Here is a 20,257-nt window from a genome sequence, read left to right on the forward strand (position 1 = left end):
TGATAAAACTCTTGCATCCAGACTGCAATTGAAAAAACAGGAGGAGCAGTGAATTGTCTTTCTCGGTCAGTAGCTCCTCCATATCCACTTGCTGTTGTGTTTACGTGGATCTCTGTGGAAACGAGTGCCCAAAGTGTAACTACGGTGCGTGGCAGTGGACAAATAGCTATTTTATTAAACATGAAGAGACGAAACTCAGAGGTGTAAGTCTGAACGGGACTACAATTACTGGAGGACCATGGAGTTCACTGGAAAACAGTAGATAATTCAGCCTTTAATTTTCTCAAGGAAAGTCTGAGAAAAACACATAAATGGTCGTTCCGAACAGGAATAAAATCACAGAGGACCCACCATACAAGAAAGAGAGAAACTAATCCCGTCCAGAATGGGCTATAGTGTAAAAACACACCATCATCTACATGTAAATTATTAATATAACAAATTAAATACAGTCGAGAATCGATACAGTATTCCAAAAAAAAAAATATTGCGATATTTCGTTATTGATATTTCCTTACACCCATACATTTTAGATTAACAGAAATAATAATGACTTATCTGTCTTACTATTCATACCATTTTAACCAGACAGTTTTTTACATATAACTGACCATGTTTTACACTTATGGCCCAAACTAAGGCCTAAATCTAACAGTTATGCTTTGCTAGTGGTCACGTTGGTTGATAAGATGCCTCTCTGTTCATTGTCAGCATGTTCCTTCTTTTAACAGCCGTCCTTATTTGCTACTCTTATTCATAATCAGTTATGCAAACTACCTTCCCTATCTCCCTAAAGCCTTACAGTACCTATAAAACAATACAGTAATGATCTCACCTGCGTGTCACTCATGTGTGTCTTCATGCTTTTAGGCCAGCAGTGACCTAGGCTAGCCTGGGCAACCTGTGCAGCTCTCTGTTACTCTCTGTGCCCCTCCCTCTGACTGTGCCAAGAGACTACCCTCCCATAGAGGAAATGGGAGATCATCATCAGGTCAAGACTTCCTTCCTTTTCATCCGACTGCAGTCACCCTCAAGGGTCTGTCAGCACCAGCCTCTTGCTGGCTCTCCGTGCTCAGTCACCTCGGAGGAAGGACCTTCTGCAGCTGCAGACGGAGTACAGATCACACCCGGGGACCTGGAGAGCATCGACAAGGAGGAGGCAACCAGGGAGGACAAGAACAGTGTAGCTGGACAGAAAGACCTTGAGACCTTGAAGGGCAGCTCATCTATAGCGGATTTACAAACTGTGGAGAACACTGCGGATGATATATCGGAGGAGTCTTCATCATCATCGTCATCATCATCATCATTATCAGGACTTGATACATTAAGAAGGAATTATGCTGCTGGTTGTGGAGGGAAAAAAGGAGAAGAAAGCCCTTCACCAGATGCACTGAGGACACCTGCTTCAAAAAGTAATATATTAACAAAAATATATAAGTACTGTGGAAAAGTCTTGAGCAACTTGAGTTTTGAATTTAGCTTGATTAAGTGTTTTTTTGAGGAGTCCCACAAGGTTCAATTTTAGGGCCTATTAACTTGTGCTAATTATGACAGTGTAGTAGTTATAACAGTTAATGTAACATAATGGGTTCTTAAGAGTTTAAAAGGTTAACAAAGGTGTCCTGATGGTGGATTTTAGAGAATATCTGAGTCAAAATAAATCTGTACTTTTAACAGAATATCTTAAAATATTCTATAATGGCCAAATAAATAGTTCTAAATTGTTTTTTAAGGTGCCAAAAATGTTTGGATAGTAATCTATTGTTTAAGTATGTTAAAATATAATGCTATTGAAGTATCAAAGCCTTTATTACACCACCAGCTGACCTTTATATTGCAAGAATTCTTAACTAGTACACCTATTGAACGTTTCTAAATTAACATTAGGAAAAAAGCATATTTGCAATACATACACCAATGATTTTGTTTAAAATTTGGAATATTCTGTCATTGTCTAACATGTGTCATTTGTCACTTTCCAATAGGGGCACACATTAGGAAAGATAACCTGCCAGGGACCATTCCAGGAGAAGCCACATCAAGCTGCCCTTATCCAACTGTAGATGAGCCTATCCTCTCTACACTAGACCACTTCTACCATTCTACAGGGTGCTTGGACCCGGAATTTGATAAGCCATTGCTTAGAACAGAAAACTCCTGTGAAGACCAAGTATTCCCAGTTTGGATCTTGCGTCAGGAAACATTCGAAACCATGAGCGAGGCGATTCCATCTCCTTCTCAGGGGAGCTCTCCTGTGCCAATTTCTCCCAAATCCCCTTCAACTCCCAGAGTGAGCTTCCTCTATCCAGCACCAGGAGCAGCAGCAGCATCCAACTCTCAGACTAATACACCAGGGGTCAAGCCTAAATTGAGCCCAAAGCCCAGCGTGATTCCTCCAGCCTCTGCGCCGCCTTCCAGCACACATCGCCTGTCATCCACCAGCTGGGTGCACAGTGCCAAGCAGAGAGAGGAAGCCGCTGCTGTGAGTAGATCACAGACACTGGCGAACAAGAGCCCAGAAAGGACAAGCTTCGTATCAGCCGTCATCAAGAGGACCTCTAAGCTGTATGGAGATGTCCACAAACCAGCAGCTAGCCAGAGTTCTACCAGGGTGACACCTTCCAGTGTGGAGTCTGGTAAAATTGAGCCTCAGCCTGCCCTGGATGATGGAGCTCCAGCACTGACTTTACTGAGTAAGCCCGCAGTAGATAGAACGTCTCAACGTTGTACTGAGAAGACATCAGCACCATCAACCATGCTCAAGCCTACCACACCTGAGAAGGTAAGACTTACTGTTTGCGACTTATGTATGTAGTGTTCATAGACTTTGTTATTACCCTTTATGCTTTGTGACTTTTATTACAGTCTAAGGCTTGCTATAGTTGGCAAATATATTGCACTGTACATACAAAGCAATGCAAACTTACTGAGTTGTTCCTAAGGAGGTATAGCAGTGGGGGAGATGCCAGAAACCACTGTGTTATATTTTAGTGCATATGCTTTCTACACTGAAAAAGCACTGAATGCACTGAAGCATTGAAACTGAAGCAGTAAAATATATTATACTGTATGTTAAGTGCTATGTATTATAACTAGTTGTGTTGCAATGTTCAGTTTTATTTGGCAACAAAAGGGATACATTTCTGAACCAACAACAGGTAAATATATAGTGTACATGCAAAGCAATCCAAACTGGCTGAGTTGTTCCTAAGAATGTACAGCACATGGGGGAAAAAAGCGAGGAACCACTGTGTTATATTTAGTGCATATGCTTTCTACACAAAAAACGTGCTGAATGCACTGAAGCATTGACTTACCGTTTATAAGTAAAATATATTACATTAGCTTACTTACTTTTTGATTTTGGCATTAACTGTGGTGATGTTCTTATGTGGAAATGTCGTAACCTCAGTGCATTGCTTTACTTTCAGTATAGTTAAAAGTAGTTTATTAAAAAATGCATATAATAGGCACTTTATGCAAATCTTTAATGTACCGAAAATATACCTAAAATGCTGAGGGTCTTCACCAGCAACAATCAGGCATTTTCTTTCATGTCTCGTTATGTACAATTCTTTCATTGTACATAACAAGATATGATAAAAATATATACCCTTATATTACTTGTAAAGGTCAGATAGGTTTCTTTATTGCTTCGAGGTAAATGTTAACAAGAGTGTGTGTAGAGGGCATGAAACTGCAAAATTCAATAATATGCAGTGTTTTTTGAATACAGGATGTACTTTTTAATTTGTACTGTACAACATACAGCAATTGTTTAACGTTAAGGCACTTTATAATATTTATAATTTATGATGATCCTATAAAAAAACATGGGTTTAAAAGTGTAAATGGCCTTTAGGAGAGTCTGTGGGGTTTGCCCACACAAGGGTGGATAATGTTTGGTGGCTACCCACCCAGATGGTCTGATTACAGCTGGGTATCCAAGATTAATCACTGTCATTCCTGCCATTAAATGAACCAGAAAGTATTTTCATCTTCCGGCTTTGCACTTACCAATTCCCATTTTCCTGTTTAGCGCTCTGTTTTGATAGAAATGGTCTTGATTAGACCCTTGCTGAGTATTAAAATATGGCAGCTTCAGATTTATACTGAAAGGGCTTGAACAAATCCAGAAATTAATAAAAGTTAAAGGCATGTCTTAGCAAATTTAATTCAACAAGCAAAACTAGACACAGATCTAGATCTGTTTGCTTTAAAAGTACTTAAACAAGTGTCAGTGCTTTCTTCTGTATTTAAGTCTAATTGTGCCTGCCTCTTTCTGTCTAACAGAGGGGCCAGCGCTAATGAAACTGCAGGGTTGGACCACCCCCTAGTGTTACACTGTCAATATGAGTCCTTAATGTGAACTCCATTAGACCTCCTGTTTGAGATTGAACATTACCATGTAATACATTATTGAACAATGCACAATGCTGTTTGAAAAAAAAATTATATATTCATTTATAAGACAGTTTTCACAATTTATATAAAAGCAACACTTCACACTTTAACTGAATTATTTTTGAGTCACATAAATAGACCTAAATGGGTGTCTCTTCCCATATCTTGATGAAAAATTAGCAAAGATGCCTCCAGGCAACACAGTCTTAGCCAGTGGCCTGAACAAGTACTAGATTTTACTAAGCAGAATAAACTGCTTAAAAACAGACCTCAGGGTTAACTGATATTACATGCTTTTATTTTTTAATTGTCTTAGGGATGCACAATGATAACATAATTATATTGGTATTGTTTGGCCAAAGGCTATATATGGGCAATATTTTAACCCGATATCTGCTGGCATATTAATTGTATGCCGGAAATAAACCAAGCAAAATTGGCCTATTTTCAAATTCACACTCACAAGATTCCTTTTATTTTATTGTTTGCACACAGTTGGTTAAAAGCTACAATGTAAGTCAAACTAATTTTACTTTTGTTTAAAGTTACACTTTACACTTAATGTAGTGCCCTTTTGCAGTATATTTAAATAATGTGCATTTTTTTCTGCTATTTTTTGTGTAGTCACTATTGATATACTCGTAGTATAGTATAGTATATTTCCTTTCATACTCATTTATGATCCTGAGATAAAAAAAGATGATTCCTAATTATCACAATTCATATTAGGAAGCTGCAAAACTTTTTTTATTTGAGATAACAAGAAATAGTACACATAATCAGTACTTGATTTAACTGGACTGGACTTCTGTACATTTAATACATTAAAGAATGAATGAAGTTACACTTATATAGCGCCGTTCTAGAAACGCAACTTTACAATTTACACACAAGCATTCATACTCAGCCAATAGCACACAGCGTACTCTCAGCCGGAAACAACCGTCCACCTAGAGGACTGCATCAGGCGCTACAGTATTTACCCAGGACCGAGTGCCAATCCATATCTGGGCACAGTCATAAATACATTTTTATACACACCCAAATGTATACACATATACACATACACATAAATATACATACATATAAAAAAAAATCATACATATAAATACATACATATATATATATATATATATATATATATATATATATATATATATATTTATATTTATATATTTATATTTTATATTTATATATATAAATACATACATATACATACATATAAAAAAATCAATTTAGAGTATTTTTTTTTTTTTTTTCTGAGCAATTTAGAGTATCCAATTTACCTGATCTCCATGTTTTTGGGCTGTGGAAGGAAACCAGAGTCCCTGGAGGAAACCCACACAGACACAGAAAGAACATGGAAACTCCACCAAGATAGGGACTTGCTAACCACAGCCACAGCACCACCCATTAAATTTAAATCATGTAAATTATGTATTATTTACATTATTTATTTTTGTGTGTGGCAACTATAAAAATACACAAAACGTATTCAGTATTCTTACAGCCTTTCTACTACATTTCTACATAAAACAATGGACATTTTTTTCTAATAACATAGAAAATGTAATTATTTTGAAATGCTCCACAACGTTACACTATGAACTACAAAACGTTTTACAGGTACTATTATTATTCCAGCTTATTTGATCGGAATGATTGCAGTGCTCATAATTCCAGATGATGTTTTTCTGCTCGCTGTAGCCAGAGCTACTCCTGGAAACCCTATTCCTCCATCCTACGCGCTGAATGATGGATATCGCAGTGGCGGGCGGTTCGGTTTTCCAGCTAAACTTTGGTGGATGTTGTCCCCCCCTGCGGCGCCTACCATAGCGCTGCTGGAAACTGGGACGCGCTGGACTGTACCATGTGTGTGTGAGACGGAGGGGGAGCCGAGCGGCAGCAGCAGCACAACACAAAGTCAGAGCGTGACAGATGAGCTCCAGCGGGGTACAGCTCGCCACGACGTGGGTTAGCTAGTAGCTGGATGAGCTCGGGTCTGTGCGGGTGAGTGCTGCTGGGTTTAAATGAGCGCGGAGCTTTAGTGGCATGACTTCTGTGGGTGGCCTTCTTCTTCTCTTATAGCTATAACCTAACTAGCTACCTTAGCTATATATTTATATATATGAGTGTGTGTGTCACGCCTTCAGTTCAGGGCGAGCGTTCAGGTGCTCCGTTTGTTGATATTACTTTCTCTATACAAGCAGTGAGAGTGGGGAGGTCTGGCTGTGTATCCTGTGCTTATCCTGCTGGATTTTATTTATATTCCTTTGTCTATTCAGTAAGTAATAGTAGATAGATGGCTAACCTGTTATCTTATCATAGCTGTTTAGCTATAGCGAGCTGGAGGAGGGACGTTAGTTAACTATATTATGTTTATATGTCGCTAGCTGCATATGAAAGCATACATTTAGCTATGGATATGGAAGTGAAAGATGGTTGGAGATGAGTGAAACACTTAAATATATATTTTTAATGTTGTTATAACTGTTTAATACAGTAGCAAATGTTTGAATAAAGCCTTACTTGTGCTAAGTATTAGCTAATATAATTCATACAGTCTTTATAGTTATATAGTTTTTAGCGTTATGGGAAAGATATCCATAATAATCAGAGTGACAAGCTAACCAAGCTAAGCTAATAGAAAAGGTTTGTGATGGGTAGGTCAAGTTAGTAGCCACTTATTCTTTTTAGCTACCATATGCCTGGCTTGAAGTAACCTAAATAAAAGGAAAAAAAATCTAATTTGTATTTGAATTTTTATATTATTAGTTTTGATACTATATCTAATGTCCTATGAAAAAAAGGTTTTAATGCTGTGACCAGTCTATAAGAGGGCCAGTTAGCTAGTTAAATACATGTGAAAACAAAAAAATATGAAAACTAATTTCTCACGAGATGCCTTTAATTTTATTGTTTTATCATACAGTCAGGTAAAGGCTATAAAGTGTAAGGCAAACAAATGCTACATGTGTTTATAAAGTTGTACTAGGGTGTGTAGTCTCTCTGTAAGTAAATATATAAATAAATATGTATACTGGCATCATTATGTGTGCATTGTAAAAAAGCAGAATTAATTAATTGCCTTTTTGAACTGTATATTTAAATTATGTACATTTGAAGTGTTTTTTTTGCTGTGTAGTAACTATTGATACTCAGTATATTTCCTATTATACATATTAATGATCTTGAGATGAAAAGATGATTAATAATTATTACAATTCACATTAGGAAGCTAGTTACACAACTCTCTAGGCTGTTTTTATAATAAATAAGGTCTAAGAAACGAGATTCTGTAGCTGCGTATGAAAGCATACACTTTACTATGGATATGGAAGTGAAAGATGGATGGAGATGAGTGAAAGGCTTGTTTTTGGTCAGTTAAGCTTAAATATGCTTAAAATGTTGTTATAAATGTCAATACAGTAGCATAATATTTAAATGAAGCCTTACTTGAGCTAGGTAACTTAGCTAACCTATAATTCATACAGTCCATATAGTTTTTAGCGTTATGTGCTTTGACCAATTAACCTAGGCTAGCTAATAGAAAATGTGTGTGATGGGTAGGTTAGTAGCCACTTATTTTTTATCTACCATCTGTCTGGCTTTAAGCTATATCTCTTGATAAAGTCCCATGTGAAGTTGTGTGTTTGAACCTTTGTTTATAGCTATCTTCCAATAACTAACCTTACGTTGTTAGAGTTCGCTTGCAAGCTAGTTAGCTATGTTAGATAACTAAGTTATTTAGATTAGCTTAGTTTAGCTGTGGTTGGGTAGCTAGGTCCCCTGGTAACGAGTCCTGGTTGCTGAGATGCTGGGCTTCTATTAGGGGCTTAAAAAGATGCAACCTGGCTAACCTAGCGTTATATTTTTTTCTCCAGACCACCAGCGTTTCTTCCTGCCATATTTCTACGCTTGCTAAGTATTTATCTAACACTACTCACCAGACTGTTGTTATAATATTTAAGGTCTAAGAAACGAGAGTCTGACATTAGAGCATCTGAGTAGCTAGCTAACCTACGTGCGCCTGAGGGCAGTAGGGGTTCCCCCAAAAATGGTCCGTGTGGCTCTTTGTTTAGGACACTGATGTCGTGGTCATATTAAGACAGCAGCACACAGTAGTCTCACTTCTGTTTTGTTATTTTAAATAAACATATGATTTACAGTTTCTAAAATAAATCTAGCTAACTATAAGGAAACCTTATAGTGCCTGTCTGTATTTTACACAGTAGCTAGCCAACCTATATGTGATACCAGATGCTGCTTTGTGCCTTTTCCCTTTTGAATGTAATTTACTTGTGCCTGGCTAAATCCCCCTGGCACAGATTCAGGATCTGGGCTAGAGCCCACACTGTGTATTCCCTCAGCAAATGTTTCCACCTCAGGATTTTTTCCTTCTCCCCTTCCCTTCCCTTCATTTACAGTAAATACAGTCTTCCAGAGCTGGCCTCTGACTGAGTGCTGAAAGAGTAGCTCACTGTTTTCTTCCATAATAATAATAATAATAATAATAATAATAATAATAATAATAATAACGGCGGACCTTCATTTAAAGGATGCTCTGGGATTTTAAGTGAACTGAAATGTTCAAATCCTCTGTAGATATTATTAAAAGCTATTTTACCCCAGTCCCTCACAAATGGCTTTGTTCCCCACAGGGCTGTAGGAGGATGGGAGCTCATTATAAAGTCCACAGAATTCAACCCTAATTAGCATATTCCTCTGCCACTATAGTGCTGTCCAGGTTTGGGGCCTGCTTATGAGATATTTACATGCGAATACATTACCTATTAAATGCATTTAGCACACGCCAGCTGGGACGAAATGTTGCATTATAATAAACATTAGATCTGGAGCAACAAAAAAAAGATTATAACCTGGGGGTCAGTGTGTTAATGCAAAGTCACACAAGCGTGTGCTGTGAGAGATGCCCATGTTGGAGATGCGCAATATATTGACATTATCGTATCGACAATATGCATTTGTAAGCATATTAAGGACATCATCATTGCTAAAAGACTGCTGAGCAAACTGCACAGTTTAATACAAAGTGTATAAAAATCCTGTTTAATTGGATGATGCATTAGAAATTGTATAAAAATCACTTTACTATGCATGGTAGAGTATTTGAATTGCAGAACAGGAGAATCTGCCATTGCTGATGCATTTTGTCTGCGTTTTGCAACATTATAAATACAATATATAGTGAAAATGTCTTTATATATTGTGATCTAATATCTTTACCATATCACCCAGCTTTATCAGCAACCAGTTATGTACACCAGGGGCAGTGGCTATATTTTCACACCGATATAATATAAATATAAAATCTGGCCATATTGTCCAGCCTTAGCCTAGATTTACACTTTTTTTTTTAAAGGAACTGGTTATGAATTTTTTTTTTTTACAAAGACTGAACACTCATGTATTATTGCACATTAATAGGATACAGAGCTCTTTATTGGTAAAATTTGTTCTTTCCAAATGATATTCATATTAAACAAGATTAAGCTAGCTTAGAGACTGTTCAAATATGGTTTTATTTGTTTCCTAATGCAAAGCATTAGACAAGCATTGTTTTGGAATGAATCCCGCCTGTTCTCCATGCTTTACATTATCAGTTTTTTGTAATACCACAATTATACTTCATATAAGTCCAGTAAATTGTAAGGTGGGGCCTCTGTGGTGTGCATCAGTGAACTCCACCAGTTGTCCTTGTGCTTTCTTGGATTATTTTTAGTAGGTACTAACCACTGCGTACTGGGTACACTCCGCAAGACCTAACTGATGTTTTGGAGATGTTCTGGCTGAGTTGTCTAGACATCTTAACTTGACACTTGCCATAGTCACTCAGATCCTTGTAATGTGCCTATTCACCTGATTGAAATATGTCACATACTTCAAGAAATGACTGTTCAGTTGCTACCTAATATGTACATGTAGCCTATATGCCAACTTTTGAGGGGTGCTATTGTAATGAGATAATCACTCATTAATGAGTTTTTGTTTATGTTTTAATGTTATGGCTGACTGGTTAACCTAAAAACAAGGTTTGAAATGCAACAACTCAGACATTCACACACTGTAAATTCCACATTGTTTAATCCTCACAAACAGTGTTACATTTGAACACTCCTAGTTTCAATGGAACACTAACAGTTTTACTGCGCCATGTTGTGTGTGGGTTTTTTGTTGCGTTTTTTGTATTGCTGTGCTTTTCAGATGTAATTATGTTATTATGATGTAATTACGGTGGGAAATACCATTATTTTTTGTTTACATTCAGCTTCAAGTCTTTGTGTCTGACGTTTGTGCTTTATTTTGATGTTAATGTCAAGTAAATGATAGTTACTCCGCATGCAAAACAAGACTGCACACACAGTCTGTTGCGTCAAATTGAGGTCATAATAAAATATAAAACAAACACGCTGTTTACTGTGTTTGCACTATTCAGTAAGCTATAAGTGTACTGTATTCATTCCTTTCTATATATGTAGATGTCTGTTGGATTTTAGACCTGTGCTGATGAAAGGACATGGCGTCTGCATGGCCGTGTGGTTAGTGCATAGTTCAGTGATTAGTGCTCTCAGAGCATGTTGGGGCACTTGACGGTTCTTCATGGTCAGTGCTTCGAAAAGATGTGGTAGAATGCTTCACATGCATTTTAGGAAAGCATAGCGTTACTCCTCTGAACTGGTGGTTCTGTTCTAGCACTGGCGAGAGAGAAAAAGAGAGAGAGATACCATATCTGTAGTTGGCTGTGATTACAGTTAGGGAAGTTACACATTTTCGTAAAACTTTTCCCCCATCTACCCCTATCTTCCATTGCAGACTCAGCATGACACACACACATCACACACACACTTTATCTTTTACTTTTCATTGGATAAAAGATAAAGGAAAAGCACAGGGTGTTTCATTTCCAAAGTGAAACCTCTGGGAAACATTATTGGAATAAATGATTCTTTTAAAAAGCGTAGTTTGTTAATTTGATTTTTGCGTGTGTGTGTGTGTGTGTGTTTGGAAAGTTTGGGTCATAGTAAGATGTTCTGCAACAGCTGGAGCCAGAACCGGAAAATTTTTACAGCCCCTTATTGGCTTTTGTTTGTTTGTTTGTTTCTCTTTTAGTTTTAGAGTGTTCAGAATATTTTAAAATACTACTTCACCTTCAGTCTAGTCTCAGTCTATTATATTTGTAGTGTATTGTTAATTATTATGGACAACAACTGTAAAATCATTGGGCAGTTGCTACATCTCATATATACATGTACATGTGAAATGTGTAATTTACCGGTAAAACACACATTTAAAGCTGCTAAACTGATTTTACTGTGGTGAGAAGAATACAACCATAGCTGTTCTTATAAGGTTTTATACGACTTTTAAGCATTAAAGTTTAGCTTCGGTAACCAAGTGTGGTCAGACAGAGCCTGTGATAACTCCACTCATTTACCACATGTTTGACTAACTGGATAGATGATCACCTGAATGGGACTGGTCTATTGCTAAAGTGTTGCTAGATGGTTTGTATGTTGTTACTTGGTAGCTTGTAAGTTGCTGCTAGGTGATTGCTATAGTGTGGCTAAGCGATTGCTGTGGTTATGTGAATTGGTCGATATGGAGTTGCTAAGTGGTTGCAGGGTTGCTGTTATGTGGTTGCTCAGGTGTTAATACTCTGTGTGATGCTAATACTTTTGGATTTAAAATTTCTAAATTAAGATTTTTAACTAATAGATCTGTGTCCTCAAGCTTTTGGCTACAATATGGGGTGCCAGAACTTTGGCCCAAAAGAAGGTTGGTCCAGAATTCCTCCATACACAGGCAGTATTGGACATCATTATAGCAAAAAAGGGGGCCATGCATATTATCCGTATTATTACTGTGTATTTATAGAATGGAATGTCACATAAGCTCTTGTATGTGTAATGTGTAGGTGTTCTGATACTTTTGTTCAGGTAGTGTGTTAACATTATTCAATACCTATACATTGAAGTCTATTTTAAGTGATTTACACATCTCTGCTACAAAAGAAAATGGAACATTTCCAGCTTTTTCCAGCATGAGATTTGTGAGGCTGATTGTTGTCTTTAGTTGAAAGCAGCAATATATATTTATTCTTGATCTTAGAATGAGCTTAGATCACCACAATGTAAATCAATGAGACCTGGTTATAACACTTAATGGTTTTAATATGTAATTCTGAGGCATGTAGAGTTCTCGTGTTATTTCTCTTTGCAGTCCTACATAGTTGTTAAAACGAACTCTCACTGTAGATTATTGCATTTACATGTGGCAGTCAAATGCAACGGCTCTGGTTAATCAGAAATCTGATTGCTGTGTGGGATGAAATATGCAAATTCTCTGTCTGTGTGGCACTTGTTACTGGTGTTTCAGTTGTATTGAGATGGGTCTCTTGTTGAGTTTGTCTTGGGGAAATATATTCTTTAACACTACCATAAAATGTGGCTTGACTGTGTCTAAAATCACCTTCTAAAGTGGATTGAGTGATCAGATTCGTATCTGTTTTGAGTGTATATTGGGTGTGTTTACACTTGCACTGTTAGTTTGGTCTTATCCGGATATAATCAATCCTGATTTTTAAGACACATGCAGTGACCAGGTGCAAACAGGGTCTTAGATATAGATAGGGACATCATGAGGTCAGTCACCAGAAGAAAAGCAGAGCTCAAGAGCTTGATCAGCAGAAGTTGATGAGTGAATGACGTTTGCCTACAGGAACAGTCCAACGGTTGGTTGATTTCGGTTAGGACACTCCCCCTATTGTATGCAGCACATGGGGGCGCGTGGCACTGCTGCATGGAGTTAAATAGATCATCTCTAATTCCCAGCCTGTGCTCCTTGTGTCTGTTTCCTCTTAGGCGTGCCCTACATGGGAGCCCTACATTTCACCTCATTAACTCATTTTATTATCACAGCTCAAATTCTGCTGCCCTGTAGGGTCAACATCCTGTCTCTGCTGACATCCTACAATAGCACCATAATGTAATTCATAACTACAGGAAATTATATAAATGTAATGTAGGGTACCGCACTGGATATATGCAATAAAGGGAATTCAATTTTACATTTTAAACCTGCAACACTGATCCAGTGCATTACATTAAGATTAGTGAGGAGATATTGCTGCTAACAGGTCTGATGAGAAAAGGTTGTGAAATGTTGCATAAGCTGTTAAAATTCTACTACTCAAGGGCTGAAAATTGTTATACTAATATTAAAACTACTTAATAATAAAGATATGTAATTTTACCATTTGTGATCACAAAAGGATCACAAAAACAACCGTTTATATAATTTATCAGCATTACGCTGAGATTCTGCACTAAAATTTCATGATTTTTGTACTTTACCGCATTTATAACCATATCAAACTCATTATTTTTTGTAAATCATTGTGGTGCTCCATTGAAGTGCAATAAGGAAGCTTCCTCTTCTGGCTTGGAACACTGCTAACTGCACTATAATATGTGCATGGAGAAGCATGCAGATAAAGGCTTATAAAAATTTTGTGCTTCATTTCTATTTCTTTCAGTGGTGTTTCTGTATCTCCCAGCTTGTCCAGAAATGCTAACATTAATGCTAACTAATGTTCAAGTATGACATATACATATTTAAAACTGTTGGGTATTTGAATATGTTTACAGTGGACACTGTCATCCGCAATGCAAAATGGAAGGGGAGGAGCCACCCATATCAGAAACGTTAAAAGATGAGAAAACATTGATGCCTAACGGTGGCTGGAGAACTGGCATAGATAAATGTTGGCATAGCATTGCTTCATCATTTCTAACTAACTGTTAGAAGTGGTGTACTAACCTGTCAAACCAACAGTTGTATTAAGATTAGTATATAGACTATACATCATAGCAATAATGTGTGGTATGCAATTGGGACACAGCCTGAAGTAGCTAATTCTGCATAAGGCCATAAGAACACATCTTGATAAGAACTGTGGGTGTTTCAGACTGCATGGTGATTGACAGTGGTGTCTTATTTTTAGGCAAGAATCAAATATTATCTAGCTAACTCAGTGGAAGTTTGTCAGGCATAAATAAGGTGGCTTGGTTTGTGTTGTGTGGGACTGTGGCAAGGCATAGCTGATTCGAAATCTGAGTGCATTATAAATGGTAAGAGGAAAAGGTCAGGCTTTTTCCAGTGTAGTCCCACCCAACCCAAATTCAGCAGAGGAAACAAGTGCAGGTACAAGAATCTCTCAGTCAGAATGACCAGCTCTTTATTTGACACCCAGTACATGCAGAATGCTATTCATGCAGAATGCTATAGCTAAAAGCATAAATAGATTAAGGAAATAAGCTGACATCCTCTTTAAATTCCAGAAGGATGTTGCAACATACCTTCGAACAAGTAGAGCATGGGTTAGAATGTATCTTGTAAATATGCACAAAATAAAAGCTGGTGCCTCAAGTCTCTGAAGATAATTACTGTGTTAGAACATTGCAGTCTGACTATGGGTTATCTTACAAGTCCCATGGGGCAAAATATTAGATTTCTGGTTTAGCCATCTGGTAGCTTTTAGCTTTACCTTGTTAGGCAGTATAGGTCAAACTAGAACCAGTTTAAAATCCATTTGACTTCTTTTCTACTGTGTGGTCAAATTAGCCTGTGGAAAGAGAGTAACCATTTCCAGTGGCTTGTTGACACAGACATGTTTCAGCAAAGAACGCTTACAAACTGGTATGAGCCTGGTTTTCCCAGCACACTTAGTTCGGGTTCACACTAGGGGTGGGCGATAAGGCTCTAAAATTATATCACGATATTTCATGGTATTTTCACGATAACGATACTAAGAAATATTTAAAAAATAATAATTTTATCAGATTTATAATAGAGGTCAATAATCCAGAATGTCATAATACTAATAATGCACTATATATATATCTCCATATATCCAGGAATAAAGTAAAATAAATGACACTGGACAGATATAATCTATCTGTAGTAGACATATAATGGGAAATGAGAATAGTGTGAATTTTTCTTTTACTAAAAACAGTAAAAAAGTAAAACCCTGATGTGATAATTAGGTGTGGGTGATATTGCACGATATTTCAGGGTATAATATCAATCACGATATTCAACATTTTTGGTGATATTATCACATACGATACAATATGGCACACCCCTAGTTCACACTACAAGATTTTTGAGTCGTCATGTCGTTGTGCCGTTCACACTACACATCTGTCTTTTAGTTCTTTTAGTTCTTGTGCCTTTCAAACTACATGACTGATCAGTGACACGGGGTCATGAATTACACAATTTTTCTCAGGAAATCGCAGACTCCTCTGGTTGCACTATGAAAACACGTTTGAAACGAGACGACACAGAAGGTAAACCCACACGAGATTCCCTGCAGAAGATATGTTGGTTGGATGCATGGTTCTCTCTATACATGATCCTATTGGCTGTAGGTATTCAATGCTCTTGACTCAAAGGCACCAACTGGTCTAGGTATTAAACCTGCTAGATGTTTGATGGGCGTCTGGGGATTTATAAGTATCTTTCAGCAGTTCACAGTATACGGCTTAGCGAGCGAAAATCACGTAGTATAAACTAGTCTTATGCTAACTGTTTTAAGCCAACTCTGTGGCATAACCATTCGGTGGGACATAGCCTCCATTTTTGCTTCACCTTTGAGCTGCAATATACGGGACCTTGAAATTTCCAGTACAGAAAATGGTGATGTCTTGGTCGGTGGAGGACACACTTGCTTTTTTTAATGGCTAAACATTTTTTTGTCCGTAAAAAAAATAAATTAATAAACAAAAACATTTCTGAAAACTCACAAGTTCTTTATTTTACATTATGTCATTATGCCACGTATCACAAGCTAGTATAAAAGAATGCTAGGAATATATATTTCCTTTAAGCTAGCATTTATAAAATGGTCTTTTAAGAAACTAAAACTTAGTTCTAAGTAGTAAGACTGAGTAGTTTCTGTTCTGTCTGTGTTTTTTTGATGTCAGCTACATTAGCTGTGAGATAGAATTTATTTTCACTGCATTCAGGAAGTGGTTTCTGCAGATGGAACAGCGAGGAGTTTGTAAGCTTTTTGATCCAATGCATTTGGCAGTTAATCCAAACCTGGGCTGGAGCTTCACCAGAGCGTGGCTGCAGCAAATCCCAGCTGTTGGAAGGCTGTTCTTTGTTTTCATGTCATGTCATGATTTGTTGTGGGTCTTTACTCGTTACCTTCACTGTAAAACATTTGGAAAACCTGTTTTTCTTATTTCTGCTTGTTGGTAATCAGTGGTTCTTCTGCTCAAAGATTGCTGAAGGCTCAAACAATAAATTAAACAGTACACAAAGGCCCTTTCAATCCAACGTCAGTGAGGGAGTAGAATCACACACTACTTCACACATGATTTTACATGTTTTCCTTACAGTTATAAAAAGATCTATCTGCTGCTAAGCGGCCTGGAGTAGATCTTGGCTCGAGTTCAGCTCATTCATCCAGCTCAGCCAGTGAAGATTATAAAAACATTCAAAAGGCATGGAGCGTTTTAACGAGCATGTGAAGACCTCATATGCCATGACCAGCCTACTGTAAAAGTCATTTATTTTTATTTAGGCCCGGCTTAAATCTTTACACTTCAAACCCTAAAATCCTCCACCTAATTACATTTCATTAAATACTTCCTGCTCACAGCTCTGGGTCATCCATCTGCCAGCTGAAAAGCAGGAAAGCAGGGGTAACTGTACTGTACGCGGCTGGGAAATCTCTAGGTGGAGGTACCTTGACGAAGTGAAGGGAAACACACAGTTTGAATTCTGTCATGGAGCAGCAGAGGAAATGCACCTCAGTGTTATAGTTCACACCTTTGATTCACTGAGGTTTCAGTGTGGACTGCACTTGTTAGGTAAGGTTATACTCCTCAGGACAGGAAATGCTTTGTTTTAGTGGATTCACTTTCTGGCAGAAAGTTCAGGCTTTCTCAGAAATCACTTCTAAAAGTTTGCCTTTTGCTTTCTGTTTGTATTTAAAGCAACAGAAGTTTGACAGCATTCCACACTTATTACTAGTTTATGTACACTAACAACAAATAGACATCCTGTACACTAAACACAAATGACTTACCTTTACTGTACTACAGTTTACAGTATCTAACAGAGGCAAGTGTTCATATAACATGTTTTTAAATTATATTAGTCATAAAAAATAGATAAGAAAAGTAGTAAGTAAGTAGTAACAACCTCTAATCTATTGTGAATGTGTTACACTACATTTTTGGACATTGCTGTTAATTGCTTTTAATTGCATTTAGCAACAAGAGAGTGTTCTAGGAAGTGTATTTCCTCACTTACTAATTAACCAAATTATGTAAGAGTCAGTTTTTGTTTAAACTTGGCATCATTAGCAAACATTGCTTCTGCAGGTCAGAAGAGCTTGAGAAAAAATTCTGATGCATTAATACAAATACAGAATTTAGCATTGAGTGCTGCTCAAAGAAATAAAAAAACAAACATGATTTATGTAATACTGGATCATTTTCCTCAACAAATCAATGACCAAGTATAATATTTCTGTCTTGTTTGTTTAACTGGATTCTCTTTATCTACTTTTAGGACTAGTGTGAAAATCTGATGATGTTTTAGGCAACATTTTTGCAGAAGTATTGGAAATTCTAAAGGGTTCACAGTAGTTTTTAGTTCTTAGTTTTTTTCCCCTAATAAAAATCAAATGAATGATGATAAAGAAATGTTTTAAAAGTTCTTATTTATTAGTTCTTATTTATATAGTTTCCACTTAAATGTCCCCTCTGTGGTTAAATTGCAACCAGAAACAAGCAAAACAAAACAATTGCAAACAGTGAGAACATCTAGTAACTTTTCGAAAGCTAAACATAGTTTAGGTACTGACACAATGCACCCTCAAACTTAAAAAATAAAGAAATAAGCACACCCCCAAATAAGAAATAGAAAGAAATAAAATGGTGCCCTTTTTGATAAAACTTACAAAATAGAAAACAAGTACAATGTAATATGCTATTAAGAAAAGACTTTTCCCCATTTGGCTTGAATTACAAATCAAAGCTTTTAAATAAGGGCCAAGTGTTATATAAAATGAGATGATTTTTTCTCATGAATTTGCAAAAAATCAAAAACTGTAGTGCATACAGAAGTACAGGAGCCCACAGGGGAGCGTCGGTGGTAAAAATGAAAACTCATCGTCCTTAACTGTATATTCGAAATAATCGATAAAATCGATTCACAGACTCTCAAACACCACTGTATAATAATGTACTGTACTTGAGTATTTGAGCAGTTCTTGCTCTTTTTGGAGTATCACTACAGATCACCCTGCAGATAAACATAGTGAATAGTGAGGTATTTTGTGTTAACTGATTAAGACTGTGTGCAGTGTAAACTTTGCAACGTCAAGCTTGCTCATCAAAGAACCTCCACTTCAGAGAGAACCTTCTGATAAAGCATTAAAGGAGCTTTGATGGAAGTAGCCTGAAGCAACAGTCTCGCAGCACTTTAGATTCTGTTGTTGCACAGTTTGCACATTTTAAAAGTATTTTACTGAGCAATTACTGAGATTGGTAAAGAAATAAATAAGATCCTTGCTGTTCTTTAAGTATTGCGCATGACCGGCAAGTTCTTGCATGTGTTTTAGCCTGATGTGTCTTTGACCTTGGGGGTTTTCACATAAAAAAAAAACATAATGGACCAGAGCTTGCTCTAAGGTTTGTGTGTTTCTTACATTTTGTACATTTAGTTCCGTTAGTTTTGGTTTTACACTGCAGTTTAGTGAGTTGTGAAAGCCTTTTTTACTAAATGGAATGTATTTATTGAAAAAAAAAAATCTAGATTATAATAGTCATTGTTATTATTTAGTCATTTTAAGGTGAAATTGCAATGATGAGTTATTTGAAATGATTGGGTTGATACCTTTATTTATAATAAGTTATTCACATTATTTTACAGTAGTACAGTAGTATTATTTGTCTGTTATTTGTGTAATGTGTCTGTTACTTAGGTTTTTGGCATTGCATTGCTAGCTAACTAGATAAGTGCCTCCTTGCTGCTACAGCTGTCTGCAGCTGCCATCCAAATCAAATAAGCATGCATGAATTGATTCACTTACATACAGAGTACTGATTCAGTTGCTCAGGCTGTATACAGTATTGAAATCATTGAGTACAACAGAATTTATTGTTTATGACTTTTGAAATAGAATTGGAATGTATTGAACTTCCAATGTCTCCTGTAACTCTAGTGAGTGGATTAAAGGATTTTTTTTTACATCCTGTCATCATCACCTGTGTGGGCTCCTATACTGGTTTGTTGGTCTGGACCGTTGATTGTGGCCCCTTTTAAAAAAGTCCAAACATAAAGTAGTTTTGAAAACACCCTTAGTTTTGTTTAGGGCTGCACAATATTGGAGAAAAACTGACATTGCGATAAGTAGATGTTTTATGATATATAATGTGATATTAAAGACTACAGTAAAGTAAAAGTAAAGTATTTTTTCATGTTTTGGGCATGTTAAAAACAGTTAATATCATTTTAGTAGCATAATTATACTCTGGATGGCTGGACTAAAATCTTCAATCTGTTTTTTTTTCTTTCATTTTTTTCTTTCTAAAAAATCAGAGTCATACTTGTCTAAAACACCTTCTTGAGCTTTGAATTCCAGATCTATTGATTGTAGTTGAGAAATAGCTGTAATTTTAATGAGGAAGGAAAACGCAGCACTGCTCTTGCTTAATCACACGTTGCCTAAACCTGTTCAGCTGAAAGCTTGAATTCTTCTTCCGCAAGCTGTTCTAAAAATGAAATATTTGTCCTGCTGATGGTT

The 20,257-nt window shown here is 36.8% G+C and overlaps 1 protein-coding gene across 2 annotated transcripts in view; it reads left to right on the forward strand.

The window, feature by feature from the left end:
* Nucleotides 1-20,257, forward strand: part of psd3l (pleckstrin and Sec7 domain containing 3, like) — a 194,619-nt gene that overhangs the window by 7,468 nt on the left and 166,894 nt on the right. For both annotated transcript variants that reach the window (XM_022681270.2, XM_022681271.2), the window contains exons 2-3: nt 871-1,415; nt 1,989-2,785. In XM_022681270.2, coding sequence (XP_022536991.2) covers nt 974-1,415; nt 1,989-2,785 — 1,239 coding nt within the window. In that variant the 5' untranslated portion in view covers nt 871-973. The remainder of the gene's footprint in view (nt 1-870; nt 1,416-1,988; nt 2,786-20,257) is intronic.

This window comes from Astyanax mexicanus, chromosome 20, assembly GCF_023375975.1.
Source record: "Astyanax mexicanus isolate ESR-SI-001 chromosome 20, AstMex3_surface, whole genome shotgun sequence".
Classification (NCBI taxonomy): domain Eukaryota; kingdom Metazoa; phylum Chordata; class Actinopteri; order Characiformes; family Acestrorhamphidae; genus Astyanax; species Astyanax mexicanus.